The 16,097-nt window shown below is 45.8% G+C and overlaps 1 protein-coding gene across 1 annotated transcript in view; it reads left to right on the top strand.

Moving 5' to 3' along the window:
- GADL1 (glutamate decarboxylase like 1) overlaps positions 1–16,097 on the top strand; it is a 462,065-nt gene that overhangs the window by 326,418 nt on the left and 119,550 nt on the right. The window contains exon 12 of the mRNA XM_069730021.1: positions 13,081–13,280. Within this exon, the coding sequence (XP_069586122.1) occupies positions 13,081–13,280 (200 nt within the window). The remainder of the gene's footprint in view (positions 1–13,080; positions 13,281–16,097) is intronic.

Here is a 16,097-nt window from a genome sequence, read left to right as displayed (position 1 = left end):
TGCTTCAGTGACAGTCCTGCGTGTGTGGCATCTCTCTCATTTGTTGCCACCAACAACAGAGTGTGTAACATTGTGCCTGATTTTCGTTGTGGTCTCACTCACCTGTAAAGGGGTAGCTAAATCATACTGAAGTTATAGCTCACCGTGTAATTTGTGTGACAGCAACAAATACCGTTAGTTTGTTTACGTTTTTAAAACAATGAGGAAGTATGGTGGAAGAGGTCGTGGCCGGGGGTGTTCATTGTCAGCTGGTAATGAGGGTAGTGGTAGTGGTGGAGCATCAGCTGGTCGTGGGAAAAAAAATATTGCACCTAAGTCTGGAGCTGTGGAGCCAGGTTCGTCGTCTGGCTACACAAGGCCTCGAACGCTCCCTTTTCTGGGAGTAGGAAAACCGCTTTTAAAGCCGTAGCAGCAAGAGCAAGTTTTGGCTTATCTTGCTGACTCAGCCTCTAGCTCTTTTGCCTCCTCTCGTGAAACTGGTAAATGTCAAAGCAGCGCGTCGTTAGTGGATGTTCACGGTCAGGGACAAGTCGCTTCCTTGTCCTCTTCAGCAAAAACAACAACAGAGAAGAATGCAGCAGGCGACACAATGGGTTACTCCATGGAGCTCTTTACACATACCGTCCCTGGCTTAGAAAGTGAAGCAGTTAACAGTCCATGCCCATTACAAGTTGAATCTGACATGGAGTGCACTGATGCACAGCCACAGCCAGACTACTATGCTGGTCCTTTGACTCAGACCACAACATTGCCCTCGCAGGGTGCTGATCAAGAATCAGACCCTGATGAGACTATGTTGCCCCATCACGAACGCTATACCACCGACCGACACGGTGACACAGACGAAGTTGCACACGAGCTACAAGAAGAGGTAATAGATGACCCAGTTCTTGACCCCGATTGGCAGCCATTGGAGGAACAGGGTGCAGGCGGCAGCAGTTCTGAAGCGGAGGAGGAGGGGCCGCAGCAGGCATCAACATCGCAACAGGTTCCATCTGCCGGGCCCGTATCTTGCCCAAAACGCGTGGCAAAGCCAAAACCTGTTGGAGGACAGCGTGGCCATCCGGTTAAAGCTCAGTCTGCAATGCCTGAAAAGGTATCCGATGCTAGAAAGAGTGCAGTCTGGCATTTTTTTAAACAACATCCAATTGATCAGCGCAAAGTCATCTGTCAAAAATGTTCAACTACCTTAAGCAGAGGACAGAATCTGAAAAGTCTCAATACAAGTTGCATGCATAGACATTTAACCACCATGCATTTGCAAGCCTGGACTAACTACCAAACGTCCCTTAAGGTTGTAGCACCCTCGGCCAATGAAGCTAGTCAGCAACGCAACATCCCTTCCGGCAGTGTAGGGCCACCATTTTCCGCACCACCTGCAGTATCTGTGCAGGTTTCTTTGCCAGGCCAAAGCAGTCAGGGTCAGGGAATCACCAGTTTCGTAGTAGGAAACACTGCATCTAGGGCACCGGTGGCAACAATACCATCTCCCACCGTCTCTCAGTCTGCCATGTCCACCGGCACCCCCGCTAGTTCCACGATCTCCAGCTCTCCAGTCCAGCTCACCCTACATGAGACTATGGTTAGAAAAAGGAAGTACTTAGCCTCGCATCCGCGTACACAGGGTTTGAACGCACACATAGCTAGACTAATCTCGTTAGAGATGATGCCCTACCGGTTAGTTGAAAGCAAAGCTTTCAAAGCCCTGATGGACTATGCTGTACCACGCTACGAGCTACCCAGTCGACACTTTTTTTCCAGAAAAGCCATCCCAGCCCTCCACCAGCATGTTAAAGAGCGCATCGTCCATGCACTCAGGCAATCTGTGAGCACAAAGGTGCACCTGACAACAGATGCATGGACCAGTAGGCATGGCCAGGGACGTTACGTGTCCATCACGGCACACTGGGTAAATGTGGTGGATGCAGGGTCCACAGGGGACAGCAAGTTTGGGACAGTTCTGCCTAGCCCACGGTCTAGGAAACAATTGGCTGTAGCCGTTCGCACCCCCTCCTCCTCCTCTTCGTCCTCCTGCAGAAGCAAGAGCTCGTCCACAGACCGCAGTCGCACAACCACTCCATCCGCAGCTGCCACTGTTGCACACCAGGTCTCCCAATATGGGGCAGCTACTGGCAAACGTCAGCAGGCTGTATTGGCTATGAAGTGTTTGGGCGACAACAGACACACCGCGGAAGTTCTGTCCGAGTTCTTGCAGAAAGAAACGCAGTCGTGGCTGGTCACTGTAGATCTTGAGGCAGGCAAGGTAGTGAGTGATAACGGAAGGAATTTCATGGCTGCCATCTCCCTTTCCCAACTGAAACACATTCCTTGCCTGGCTCACACCTTAAACCTGGTGGTGCAGTGCTTCCTGAAAAGTTATCCGGGGTTATCCGACCTGCTCCTCAAAGTGCGTGGACTTTGCTCACATATCCGCTGTTCGCCCGTACACTCCAGCCGTATGCAGACCTATCAGCGTTCTTTGAACCTTCCCCAGCATCGCCTAATCATAGACGTTGCAACAAGGTGGAACTCAACACTGCACATGCTTCAGAGACTGTGTGAACAGAGGCGGGCTGTTATGTTTTTGTGGGAGGATACACATACACGGGCAGGCAGTAGGATGGCAGACATGGAGTTGTCAGGTGTGCAGTGGTCGAAGATTCAAGACATGTGTCAAGTCCTTCAGTGTTTTGAGGAATGCACACGGCTGGTTAGTGCAGACAACGCCATAATAAGCATGAGCATCCCCCTAATGCGTCTGCTGATGCAAAGTTTGACGCACATAAAGGATCAGGCGTCTGCAGCTGAGGAAGAGGAAAGCCTTGATGACAGTCAGCCATTGTCTGGCCAGGGCAGTGTACAGGACGAGGTAGCGGGCGAAGAGGAGGTGGAGGATGAGGAGGATGATGGGGATGAGTATATTATTAATGAGGAAGCTTTTCCGGGGCCACTGGAAATTGGTGGCGCGGCAAGGCCGGGTTCTGGTTTTTTGAGGGACACAAGTGACGTGGATTTGCCTGAAACTGCCCCTCAACCAAGCACAACCGCAGATTTGAGAACTGGAACTTTGGCCCACATGGCGGATTATGCCTTACGTATCCTCAAAAGGGACACACGCATAACTAAAATGATGAATGATGACGATTACTGGTTGGCCTGCCTCCTTGATCCTCGCTATAAAGGCAAATTGCAAAATATAATGCCACATGAGAACTTGGAACTAATATTAGCAACCAAACAATCAACTCTTGTTGACCGTTTGCTTCTGGCATTCCCTGCACACAGCGCCCGTGATCGTTCTCACACGAGCTGCAGGGGCCAGCAGACCAGAGGAGTTAGAGGGGCAGAAATCAGAAGTGGCGTTGGCCAGAGGGGTTTTCTGACCAGGTTGTGGAGTGATTTTGCTATGACCGCAGACAGGACAGGTACTGCAGCATCAATTCAAAGTGACAGGAGACAACATTTGTCCAGTATGGTTACAAACTATTTTTCATCCCTTATCGATGTTCTCCCTCAACCGTCATTCCCATTTGATTACTGGGCATCAAAATTAGACACCTGGCCAGAATTGGCAGAATATGCATTGCAGGAGCTTGCTTGCCCGGCAGCTAGTGTCCTATCAGAAAGAGTATTCAGTGCTGCAGGTTCAATACTAACAGAAAAAAAGACTCGTCTGGCTACCCAAAATGTAGATGATCTAACCTTCATTAAAATGAACCACAACTGGATTTCGAAATCTTTTGCCCCACCTTGCCCGGCTGACACCTAGCTTTCCTATGAAAAGGTCTTGCCTGTGGACTATTCTGAATGCCTTTTCCAATCTCGTAATTTTCTGCACCTGATTGTCCAGCATACGACATGTTTACACCTCACTAAATGGCCAAACTCCCCACACGGGGCCGTGGTATCGACACTTGGCGACAGCACCCGTGAGAGTGCAGTTTGTCTGAAGAGGTGGGTGAGCCCGCTTTTGGTCGACGGCACTGCCACTGGGTCCCTCCTAGTACAATAAAGTGTCTCTGGCGGTGGTGGTGCGCACCCAACGTCAGACACACCGTTGTAATATGAGGGGCCCTGGGCCTGTACCGCCGGCCACAAGACAGTTTCCCCCCACCCCAGCTCAAACAGTGCTCTACCACTTGCAAAATTATCTCACAGCTCCACCAATGTTTAGTCTATGCGCTGACATCCTTCAATGCCTGCCACTGACAATACCATTGTATTGACATTTTTGTTATGTTAGGCCTTCGATGCCTGTCTGTGGTCACTCCTTCCACTAGGCCTCCACTGACCACACCACTGCTGCCCGTGTACCCCTGTAACCAATTTAAAATTGCCTACAGCCATGTGTTATTATTTTAGGCCTTCGATGCCTGTCTGCGGTGACTCCTTCCACTAGGCCTCCACTGACCACACCACTGCTGCCCGTGTACCCCTGTAACCAATTTAAAATTGCCTACAGCCATGTGTTATTATTTTAGGCCTTCGATGCCTGTCTGCAGTGACTCCTTCCACTAGGCCTCCACTGACCACACCACTGCTGCCCGTGTATCCCTGGAACCAATTTAAAATTGCCTACAGCCATGTGTTATTATTTTAGGCCTTCGATGCCTGTCTGCGGTCACTCCTTCCACTAGGCCTCCACTGACCACACCACTGCTGCCCGTGTACCCCTGTAACCAATTTAAAATTGCCTACAGCCATGTGTTATTATTTTAGGCCTTCGATGCCTGTCTGCGGTGACTCCTTCCACTAGGCCTCCACTGACCACACCACTGCTGCCCGTGTACCCCTGTAACCAATTTAAAATTGTCTACAGCCATGTGTTATTATTTTAGGCCTTCGATGCCTGTCTGCGGTCACTCCTTCCACTAGGCCTCCACTGACCACACCACTGCTGCCCGTGTACCCCTGGAACCAATTTAAAATTGCCTACAGCCATGTGTTATTATTTTAGGCCTTCGATGCCTGTCTGCGGTCACTCCTTCCACTAGGCCTCCACTGACCACACCACTGCTGCCCGTGTACCCCTGTAACCAATTTAAAATTGCCTACAGCCATGTGTTATTATTTTAGGCTTTCGATGCCTGTCTGCGGTCACTCCTTCCACTAGGCCTCCACTGACCACACCACTGCTGCCCGTGTACCCCTGGAACCAATTTAAAATTGCCTACAGCCATGTGTTATTATTTTAGGCCTTCGATGCCTGTCTGCGGTCACTCCTTCCACTAGGCCTCCACTGACCACACCACTGCTGCCCGTGTACCCCTGGAACCAATTTAAAATTGCCTACAGCCATGTGTTATTATTTTAGGCCTTCGATGCCTGTCTGCGGTCACTCCTTCCACTAGGCCTCCACTGACCACACCACTGCTGCCCGTGTACCCCTGGAACCAATTTAAAATTGCCTACAGCCATGTGTTATTATTTTAGGCCTTCGATGCCTGTCTGCGGTCTCTCCTTCCACTAGGCCTCCACTGACCACACCACTGCTGCCTGTGTACCCCTGGAACCAATTTAAAATTGCCTACAGCCATGTGTTATTATTTTAGGCCTTCGATGCCTGTCTGCGGTCACTCCTTCCACTAGGCCTCCACTGACCACACCACTGCTGCCCGTGTACCCCTGGAACCAATTTAAAATTGCCTACAGCCATGTGTTATTATTTTAGGCCTTCGATGCCTGTCTGCGGTCACTCCTTCCACTAGGCCTCCACTGACCACACCACTGCTGCCCGTGTACCCCTGGAACCAACATCAGAAAATATAAAAATAAGTATTTTGCTTGTAAAAAAGAAAATACTGGAGAGATATCAAATGCAGACATTTTAACATTAAAAACAAACACATACAACAAAAATCTGGTACAGTACTAAAAATGGCCACCAGCTACAATAACTTTCTCCTGCAAGTAGTTAACTGAAAGGTTTTTTCAATTTTAAACACAGATATGGCATCCACCGAGTGTTGTCCTGTCGCGTCTTCTTTATATTATTGCCAAGAAGATGCAAAACAATGAAAATAATAAAATCATTATTTACCAAAAAAATAGAGTAAGTCAAAACCACATTGCAAATAAACATTCATTACAAATAAAGAAGCAGGGCGCGTCCGAGGGTGAGTATATACCTAATAAGAATATAATCACCCTCGGACGCGCCCTGCTTCTTTCCGACAGCCTACCTTCCTAAGAATCAGCCCTTCCGTGGTGTAGAGAGAGGGTTTGTTACACTCCAAGGTGTTCCCCAGGTTGCCTTTCCTGAGCTTCGATCTTCCGGCTCTCGTTTAGTAGTTGTTGGAAACTACGCTGCATTGGGCCTACAAATTGGGTATGGGGTGTAGAGAGATGGTGTGTTCCACTCCAAGGTGTTCCCCAGGTTGCCTTTCCTGAGCTTCGATCTTCCGGCTCTCGTTTAGTAGTTGTTGGAAACTACGCTGCATTAGGCCTACAAATTGGGTATGGGGTGTAGAGAGATGGTGTGTTCCACTGTAGAGAGATGGTGTGTTCCACTCCAAGGTGTTCCCCAGGTTTCCTCGCCAATGCTTCGATCATCATGCTCTCGTTTAGTAGTTGTTGGAAACTACGCTGCATTAGGCCTACAAATTGGGTATGGGGTGTAGAGAGATGGTGTGTTCCACTCCAAGGTGTTCCCCAGGTTTCCTCTCCATTGCTTCGATCTTCATGCTCTCGTTTAGTAGTTGTTGGAAACTACACTGCATTAGGCCTACAAATTGGGTATGGGGTGTAGAGAGATGGTGTGTTACACTCCAAGGTGTTCCCCAGGTTTCCTCTCCATTGCTTCGATCTTCCGGCTCTCGTTTAGTAGTTGTTGGAAACTACGCTGCATTAGGCCTACAAATTGGGTATGGGGTGTAGAGAGATGGTGTGTTAAACTCCAAGGTGTTCCCCAGGTTTCCTCTCCATTGCTTCGATCTTCCGGCTCTCGTTTAGTAGTTGTTGGAAACTACGCTGCATTAGGCCTACAAATTGGGTATGGGGTGTAGAGAGATGGTGTGTTACACTCCAAGGTGTTCCCCAGGTTTCCTCTCCATTGCTTCGATCTTCCGGCTTTCGTTTAGTAGTTGTTGGAAACTACGCTGCATTAAGGCCTACAAATTGGGTATGGGGTGTAGAGAGATGGTGTGTTACACTCCAAGGTGTTCCCCAGGTTTCCTCTCCATTGCTTCGATCTTCCGGCTCTCGTTTAGTAGTTGTTGGAAACTACGCTGCATTAGGCCTACAAATTGGGTATGGGGTGTAGAGAGATGGTGTGTTACACTCCAAGGTGTTCCCCAGGTTTCCTCTCCATTGCTTCGATCTTCCGGCTCTCGTTTAGTAGTTGTTGGAAACTACGCTGCATTAGGCCTACAAATTGGGTATGGGGTGTAGAGAGATGGTGTGTTACACTCCAAGGTGTTCCCCAGGTTTCCTCTCCATTGCTTCGATCTTCCGGCTCTCGTTTAGTAGTTGTTGGAAACTACGCTGCATTGGGCCTACAAATTGGGTATGGGGTGTAGAGAGATGGTGTGTTCCACTCCAAGGTGTTCTCCAGGTTGCCTTTCCTGAGCTTCGATCTTCCGGCTCTCGTTTAGTAGTTGTTGGAAACTACGCTGCATTAGGCCTACAAATTGGGTATGGGGTGTAGAGAGATGGTGTGTTCCACTGTAGAGAGATGGTGTGTTCCACTCCAAGGTGTTCCCCAGGTTTCCTCGCCAATGCTTCGATCATCATGCTCTCGTTTAGTAGTTGTTGGAAACTACGCTGCATTAGGCCTACAAATTGGGTATGGGGTGTAGAGAGATGGTGTGTTCCACTCCAAGGTGTTCCCCAGGTTTCCTCGCCAATGCTTCGATCATCATGCTCTCGTTTAGTAGTTGTTGGAAACTACGCTGCATTAGACCTACAAATTGGGTATGGGGTGTAGAGAGATGGTGTGTTCCACTCCAAGGTGTTCTCCAGGTTGCCTTTCCTGAACTTCTATCTTCAGGCTCTCATTAAATTGTGGTTAAACGGAACAACTGCATTTGGCGTACTAGTTGGTTTGGGGCCTACTATCGGTGTCTGCCGCTCCTTGCTGTTCTCCTGGTTTCCTGTCCTGAAATTCCGTTTTCAGGCGCTCGTTAAGTAGTTGTTAATGTTAGACTGCATTTGGCCTACTAGTTGGGTTGGGGCCTACTATCGGTGTCTGCCACTCCTTGCTGTTCTCCTCCACTGAACAAAGCTGTGCCGCCTGTTTACTACTGTTGCCAATTTTGAACTGCATTTCGACTACTTACTGATTTGGGCCTACTCTCTGTGTCAGCCTCTCATTCCAGTTGTCCTCCACTGCAATGCCCCCTGATTAGTCCTGTGTTACCAATTTTGAACTGCATTTAGCCCACTTTATTCTTTGGGCCTATATCTGTGTTTCCTCCTCATCCTGCCCATTGCCCAGCCAGTGATAGATGAGTCTGCTGGTACATTGACCCATAACGCAACATTTCCCGTGCACGCTACACTGCAAGATTGTGACCCTGCTGAAAGTCAGGTCCCCCTTCCCGCATACCATACCACCTTACACGGGGACAAACAGGAAGGTGCAGATGAAAGTGCAGGTTCCTTCATCAGGTGGGGGGAGGAATACTAGTTGGCGACGTCACTGGCACAGGGCCTCTCATGGTACGCAAAAGTGTTGCTGCCGGTGGGAGGCGCCCCCGCCGTGCAAACACACCGCTGTACTTTGAGGGGCCCTGTGCCAGTGCCAATGCCAACGAGTGGGCCCCCCTGCTTGCTCAGGTTCACAGCACTTGCAAAGTTGAAATACTTACCTCTCCCTGCTCCACTGCCGTGACGCGGTCCAGATTTCCTGGGCCCACTAATTACTTGAACCAGCCCTACCCACCACAACTTTAGCCAAATGACCCCCAATTTCAAATGCCTTCCAATTATTATAAGGTAAATTACGCTTGACAAGCTTCATTAAGAAGAATGGATGGTTTTGACATTAAAATGGGCACTCTAGGTGTTTTCCTGGCCCCCACTCACTGCCGACTATGCTGCCCCATTGACTTGCATTGGGTTTCGTGTTTCGGTCGATCCCGACTTTACGTCATAATCGGCCGATTTCACTCGACCCGACTTTTGAGATAGTCGGGTTTCGCGAAACCCGGCTCGACTCTAAAAAGGTCAAGGTCACTCAACTCTACTAACCACAGATCTTCTGTGGTTCTAAGCTTGTGAAAATCCTTCTATCTCTTCACGTAACAGACTCAATAATGTTGAGATGAGAGCTCTGTGGAGGCCATATCATCACTTCCAGGACTCGAATCCTGTAAAGTGACTTTGTCAGTAGGATTTCACACTCCAAACTATCTTTACACACATATAATGCTTTCAAATACAAGTTGAACAACACATTTGTAAGAAGTACCATTATCACGAACAAGATCTATATCGAATGACAAGGATACTAAACAAGATCAACATCAAGAAATATTATCAACAGCACTAATATCAAATGATAAGAATATGGCACAACAAAACCTAAGATGAAAACAAAATGATCAAATACCTTATAGGTAGTAATCAATACTGTAAGTAATAGTCGTACATGTAAATAACATAGGGTACTTAGTTATTACTATTTTGATCAAAAAAGCCATTACACCGCGACAAGGTGTAGCCAATGGAGACCATCCTATATCTGTATTTCTCCAAAACTAATACATAGTCTAATATTATTTTTTGCTTCGAAAAAAGGGTTAGGGCTTATTTTCAGGGGATGTCTTATTTTTTTCCATGAACAACAATCCACATATATTTTTGAACATTGAACTAAAAAATCAACATTTATTCAATTATAATGATGACATCACAAACACTGCACATACATATGTAAATATACAACACACTGCACATATGGTACAAAACAGCCTGTCTCCTCTTCAGTTCCTCTAGACTCCTGCAGTTAGAGGACCTTTGGTGACATCATGGCCACATAACCATGATGTCTCCAAAGGTCTTTAAACAGTCTTAACCTCAGAATAGAAATATTGGGGTCCCCTAAGAGATGGGAGCCCTGAGAAATTGCCAAGTTTGCCTCGGTTCCACCTAATGCTGACTTTGCATACTAGCCTGTCTCCTCTTTAGTTCCTCTATACAATAAGCTGTATTCATGCTTCACCTTTTTGTGTGATTTTACCTTGGGCACAGGCAGATTTTGAACCACTGCAGTCTTAATTTATTGCAAACAGATGGTAAAAACATGGACATGAACCAAAATAAGCTGGAGATCTCACCCAGCACACTAATGACAATTGACCAATTCTTGTCTATGAATAAAAAACTTAAATATGAATTCAGCCTAAAAAGAACCATGCATTGTTCTGAATACTAGACTGTCGAACCTGTCATCAGTGATCTTGTGGTTTTGTTATATATTTGTATATATATATATATATATATATATATATATATATATATATATATATGTATATATATATACATACACACTGCTCAAAAAAATAAAAGGAACACTAAAATCCGACATCCTAGATATCACTGAGCACTGAATGAAATATTCCAATTGTAAATCTTTATTCATTTCATAGTGGAATGTGTTGAGAACAATAAAACCTAAAAACTATCAACGTAAATTACAACTAATATCCACAGAGGTCTGGAGATGGAATGAAGCTCATAATCAAAGCTGAAAATGAAGTCACAGGCTGATCCATCTTCGGTGGAAATGCCTCAAGACAAGGAAATGATGCTCAGCAGTGTGTGTGGCCTCCACATGCCTGTATGAGTTCCCTACAATGCCTGGGCAGGCTCTTGATGAGGCAGCGGATGGTCTCCTTAGGGATCTCCTTTCAGACCTGGGCTAAAGCATCCGCCAACTCCCGGACAATCTGTGGTGCAACGTGACGTTGGTTGATTGTGTGAGACATGATGTCTCAGATGTGCTCAATCAGATTCAGGTCTGGGGAATGAGCGGGGCCAGTTCATAACTTCAACGCCTTCATCTTGCAGGAACTGCTGACGCACTCCAGCCACATGAGGTCTGATATTGTCCTGCATTAGGAGGAACCCAGGGCAAACCGCACCAGCATATGGTCTCACAAGGGGTCTGAGGATCTAATCTCGGTACCTAATGGCAGTCAGGCTACCTCTGGCAAGCACATGGAGGGCTGTGTGGCCTTCCAAAGAAATGCCGCATCACACCATTATTGACCCACTGCCGTACCGGTCATGCTGAATGATGTTGCAGGCAAGAGATTGCTCTGTCTCCACGGCATCTCCAGACTCTGTCACGTCTGTCACATGCGCTAAGTGTGAACCTGCTTTCATCCGTGAAGACCACAGGGTGCCACTGGCGAATTTGCCAATCCTGGTGTTCTGTGGCAAATGTCAAGTGTCCTGCACGGTGTTGGGCTGTGAGCACAACCCCCATCTGTGGACGTTAGGCACTCAGACCATCCTCATGAAGTCGGATTCTAACTGTGCAGACACATGCACATTTGTGGCCTGCTGGAGGTCATTTTGCAGGGCTCTGGCAGTGCTCCTCCTGTTCCTCCTTGCACAAATGCCAAGGTAGCAGTCCTGCTGCTGGGTTGTTGCCCTCCTACGGCCCCTCAATGTCTCCTGGTGTACTGGCCTGTCTCCTGGTAGCACCTCCAGCCTCTGAACACTACACTGACAGACACAGCAAACCTTCTTGCCACAGCTCGCATTGATGTGCCATCCTGGATGAGCCACTTGTGTTGGTTGTAGAGTCTGTCTCACGCTACCACGAGTATGAAAGCACAACCAACATTCAGAATTGACCAAAACATCAGCCAGAAAGCATTGGTATTGAGATGTGGTCTGTGGTCCCCACCTGCAAAACCACTCCTTTATTGAGTATGTCTTGATAATTGCCAATCATTTACATTCTCCTTCTCCTGTGAGCCAGCCACAGACCACTGTCTTGGCCTATGGATATGCGAATATATTCACATCTACTCTAGTTACAAGCACTATGTATTGTACTAGAAGTTCGCATTTTCTAATAAGAGTTGAGTGAATCAAATTCTCCTTAAATTCGACAGCCAGCCACCATTTACCTGGATTATAAAGGGCCTTCATAAAGTTAAGAAAATTAAAAAAAACTATACTCCTGCTTCCATAACCTGTCTGCAATGTAGCCCTTCTCCACTCCAGTTTTCTTCTTTTCTCCTGTCTTCAGTGGGCCATGTTTAATATCTGCCGACACCCACCATCTTCTTTTCCTCCTGGGCAGACTAGCCAAGCCAGATGGATAGACTTTATTTCTTTTGTTGCTTGTATGTTTATTATGCTCTTGAGTCTGGAGAGACCTCAGATGACAATAATGTACACTTGATTCTCTCTGCATAAATTTGATACAAATCATATTTCAGGACATACCGTAATTGAGCAAAACTGCAAATTAAATTTTTTGCAAATGTGTTCATTTTTAATTCTAATACAATGATTTTTTTCAATTCTATCAGCCAATCTTCACTTGGGGGGATCGTTTTCACTCATCCAACATTGAAATACTGTTTTAATGGCCACATATAATGTAATAATATAAATAATAACGCAATGTGCTGAAATAACGTCTTAGAAAATATTACCCTGCTTACTGTTGCTGTTTGTATTATTTTTACAAATAACTAATTTAAAGAATTGTAATCAGATGTTTAGCTATAGGGGGTTAAGCGGATGCAGCTTACAAAGGGGCTGGTGGGCTCGAAGGCCCTTTGTCACAAATGAAGACATCAGTAATACAAATATACGTAGCTCTGCCCAACAGACCATGGTACAAATTTTGCAATAAACCAAGTAAAGTTAAATCTCCTTATGTAATTTCTTCAGTGCTCTATTGAAGTCTTTGTATTTCCGCACGCTCTGAAAGGCAATGTTCAGATTGTATTTTAATCCATTGTAATGATATAAAATATACAGTTTGATACTGGTATTATCACAATGCAGTTTTTACACAATTTAGGTTCAATTTCAAAGACGGCAGTTTCCATGTGTAATCAGAATACATTCAATCCACTGTTAAAGTTTTATTATTTTTTCTTATCTTTTCAGGACTTGCTCAAAAGATGTCATTCAGCGGAAGCCTCCTATCTCTTCCAGCAGGATAAATTCTATGATGTTCGATACGACACTGGGGACAAGTCTATTCAGTGCAGTAGACGAGCAGACGCATTCAAATTCTGGATGATGTGGAAGGCTTTAGGGACCATAGGACTTGAGGAGAGGGTGAATCGTGCGCTAGCATTATCCAAGTAAGAGAATAAAATGCATTAGTTTGTGTAATTGGATGTAATTAGTTTGTAATTACAATACCTCAGCACAACTACCCGAAATGTGTGCCCTTATGCACCATATAACACTGTAACTAAAAAGTCACCTACTATATAATTTACAAAAGGTAATGTCTATCCTTCTATAAACTTGTGTGATGCTTGAATATATATTTCCGTATTTGTTCCAGCAATAAGTCAACAGATGACATTCCTGCATTTCAGTATTTCAACCTTGTTGGTTATTTCAAGGAATTTGTCAGGAAAGTCTTTGTATGCTTAAATCTGTGGTCTGAAGTCAAAATTAGTTTTCTTTCTAAATCCTATATATTTAATGCCATAATCTAAACTATTTTCTAATTTACTTGTACTTCAATTAAAAATTGCCTGTTCTACCATAACTACACTATCTAACAGCTTTTCTTCTTTTCCCACTTCCTTTTTAAAAATGCTTCATTTGAGAATCCTAGTGCATCCTGGAATACTCAAAGTGTCATCAGAGGGCAGAGGCTATGGTTGCTGCAACAACCTCTGCCCCCTCCCTGAAACAAGGCATCATTAGTAGGGATGAGCGAACCCAAACTGTAAAGTTCTGTAACCGTACCAAACACATAGTGTTTGGTCACAAGGTCCTGAAGACGGGTTTCCATGGGAAACCCGTGTTACAGTTCGGGTCCAGGGCCTGTAAAAGCATAAAATTAATAATGAACTTCCAGCAGTATTCACTGCACTCGGCAGTCTCTGGCTTTTTCCGGTAGTGTTCGTGCGGTGACATCAGGGTTCAACTGAGTGCAGTGAATACTGCCGGAAGTTAATGAGTGGCCCCGGAAGCAGATGCGGCCGGGAGACAGCGGGATTTGAGAACGCATCGCTGGACAGGTAAGTATAATTCTAATGTTTATTATTAATTTTATGCTTTGTTTTACAGCCCCCCCGCCCCATCCCATATCTGTAAAGTCCAAGCTCGGGGTTTGGATGCAAGTTCACGACATCACTGGTGTCTGCACGCCAAGTATTCTGACAATGTGCTGTGTTGACGGTTCATTACTGCTGATTTGAGCTGGGGAAATTAAGCACACTATAGATGTGCACATCTTGCAGGGACTAGCCCAGCCCCTGAAACAAAACTCATAGATGATGCTTAGTTTCAGAGAGGGGGCAGAGGCTTCAGAAATTACCACAGTCTCTGCATGACGCTCATTTGAGTATCCCCGCATGCACTGGGATTATCAAACCAGGCATCATCAAAAAAGGAATTAAAAAAAATAGAAAAGCAGTCATATAGTGTGGTTAGGTTAGGATAGGGAATTTTTAATTCAAGTATATTAGAAAATATTATAAATGATGACAGTAAATAGAAAGGGAGTTAGGATTAAATACATTTTGATTTTGGACCATCCATTCAAAGATATGGCTATTGAAACAAAGTCCCAAAGGCCAGGACTCATGAAATGGATTAATGCTACAGAATCTCCTAAACTTTCTACAGATCAATGCAAATAGTTATGTCATGATCCACGTCAGGGTTTGTTTTCGGCTTTCTGACCTGGTCAGGCGGAGGTTAATCTTCTCTGCTTGACTTCTGACCAGTTCTTCCATCTTAAGTTCCTGTTTTGGATTCATCTGTCTGGCCTTGACCTTTGGTGTGTTTCTGGCTGTGCTTTCATCTCATCCTTTTGTCACCGCTCTACCGACTGGCTTTTTGACCCCTGGCTTGCTTCAGACCTTTCTCCTGCCTGCCCCTTTGACACAACATTCCTGGCTGTTGCTGACTTGGCTTGTATGACCTCTCTCTATTTCCCCCTAGTGGTGTTTGCTCAGCTCTCTGGGCAGTTGCTTGAGGTGAGCTCCTGATACATTCCTTCCAAGCCCTCCGGTGGTTGTCACTGTATTGCACGACAGCTAACATTATTTAATATAATATTACAGTTGGTTTTTTTTCATCTTGATACTAGTTCCAGAATATATGTTTTATCTTCGCTATTTCTTTCTATCTGAAAATTCATGTTATCTCTCTCTGTTACCATATTTTTTGGGCTATAAGACGTATCAGATCATAAAACGCACCTCGGTTTTAGAGGAGGAAATTAGGAAAAAAAGTTGAAGCAAAAAATGTGGTCATGGTCAATTCTGTACTTAATATACCCTATCCTGGTACCCAGTGCCGGGTATTGATGCGCCAAACTTGCGTTAGTTTCTTGCATTGCACAGGCCAGTGTGATGCCGGCCTAATAGTTGTCCTGTGTACTATTTTTCCACCTGAACTGTGGATCTTTTGTCCTCCTAGCTGTATCTCTAATTAGTGCTTTTCTAGCATGGGAGATCATTGTAGCTAAACAGCCATGTCTTTGTAGGTTTGCAGTTGTGCCATATACCTTTCACTTTTGGATGAGGAATTGAACATTGCTTCATAAGATGTTCAGAAATTGTTTTGTTTTCTTTTCCGAGTCATCTGCCGGGACATCGAGTTCATCCACGGACGAATACGAGGTGAATGCCATCATGGGGTGTAAGGTGGTATGTGGCAAAAAATTCTATTTGGTGGATTCGAAGGGTCATGACCAAAGTACATGTCCTGGGAGCCTGATGCGCACATTCGGGCTCTGCAGCTCATTGCTGCCTTCGTGCGTAGCGAGGCCCAAGGAGGGGGCCCTAGGAGGGTGGTAATGTTAGGTGTCAAGTTCCCGCCGCTGCACAGGGCAAATCTCGAACCATCTCCGCTGTGGTCTCCCATTCTCCTCCAGCTGCAGTGGAGCTTGCTCAGCAGAGACATTGGTCCCAGTATCTGGCTTAGGCTGA

This window comes from Ranitomeya imitator, chromosome 6, assembly GCF_032444005.1.
Source record: "Ranitomeya imitator isolate aRanImi1 chromosome 6, aRanImi1.pri, whole genome shotgun sequence".
NCBI classification, from domain to species: Eukaryota; Metazoa; Chordata; class Amphibia; order Anura; family Dendrobatidae; genus Ranitomeya; species Ranitomeya imitator.
This window is presented reverse-complemented; position numbering and strand designations above follow the sequence as displayed.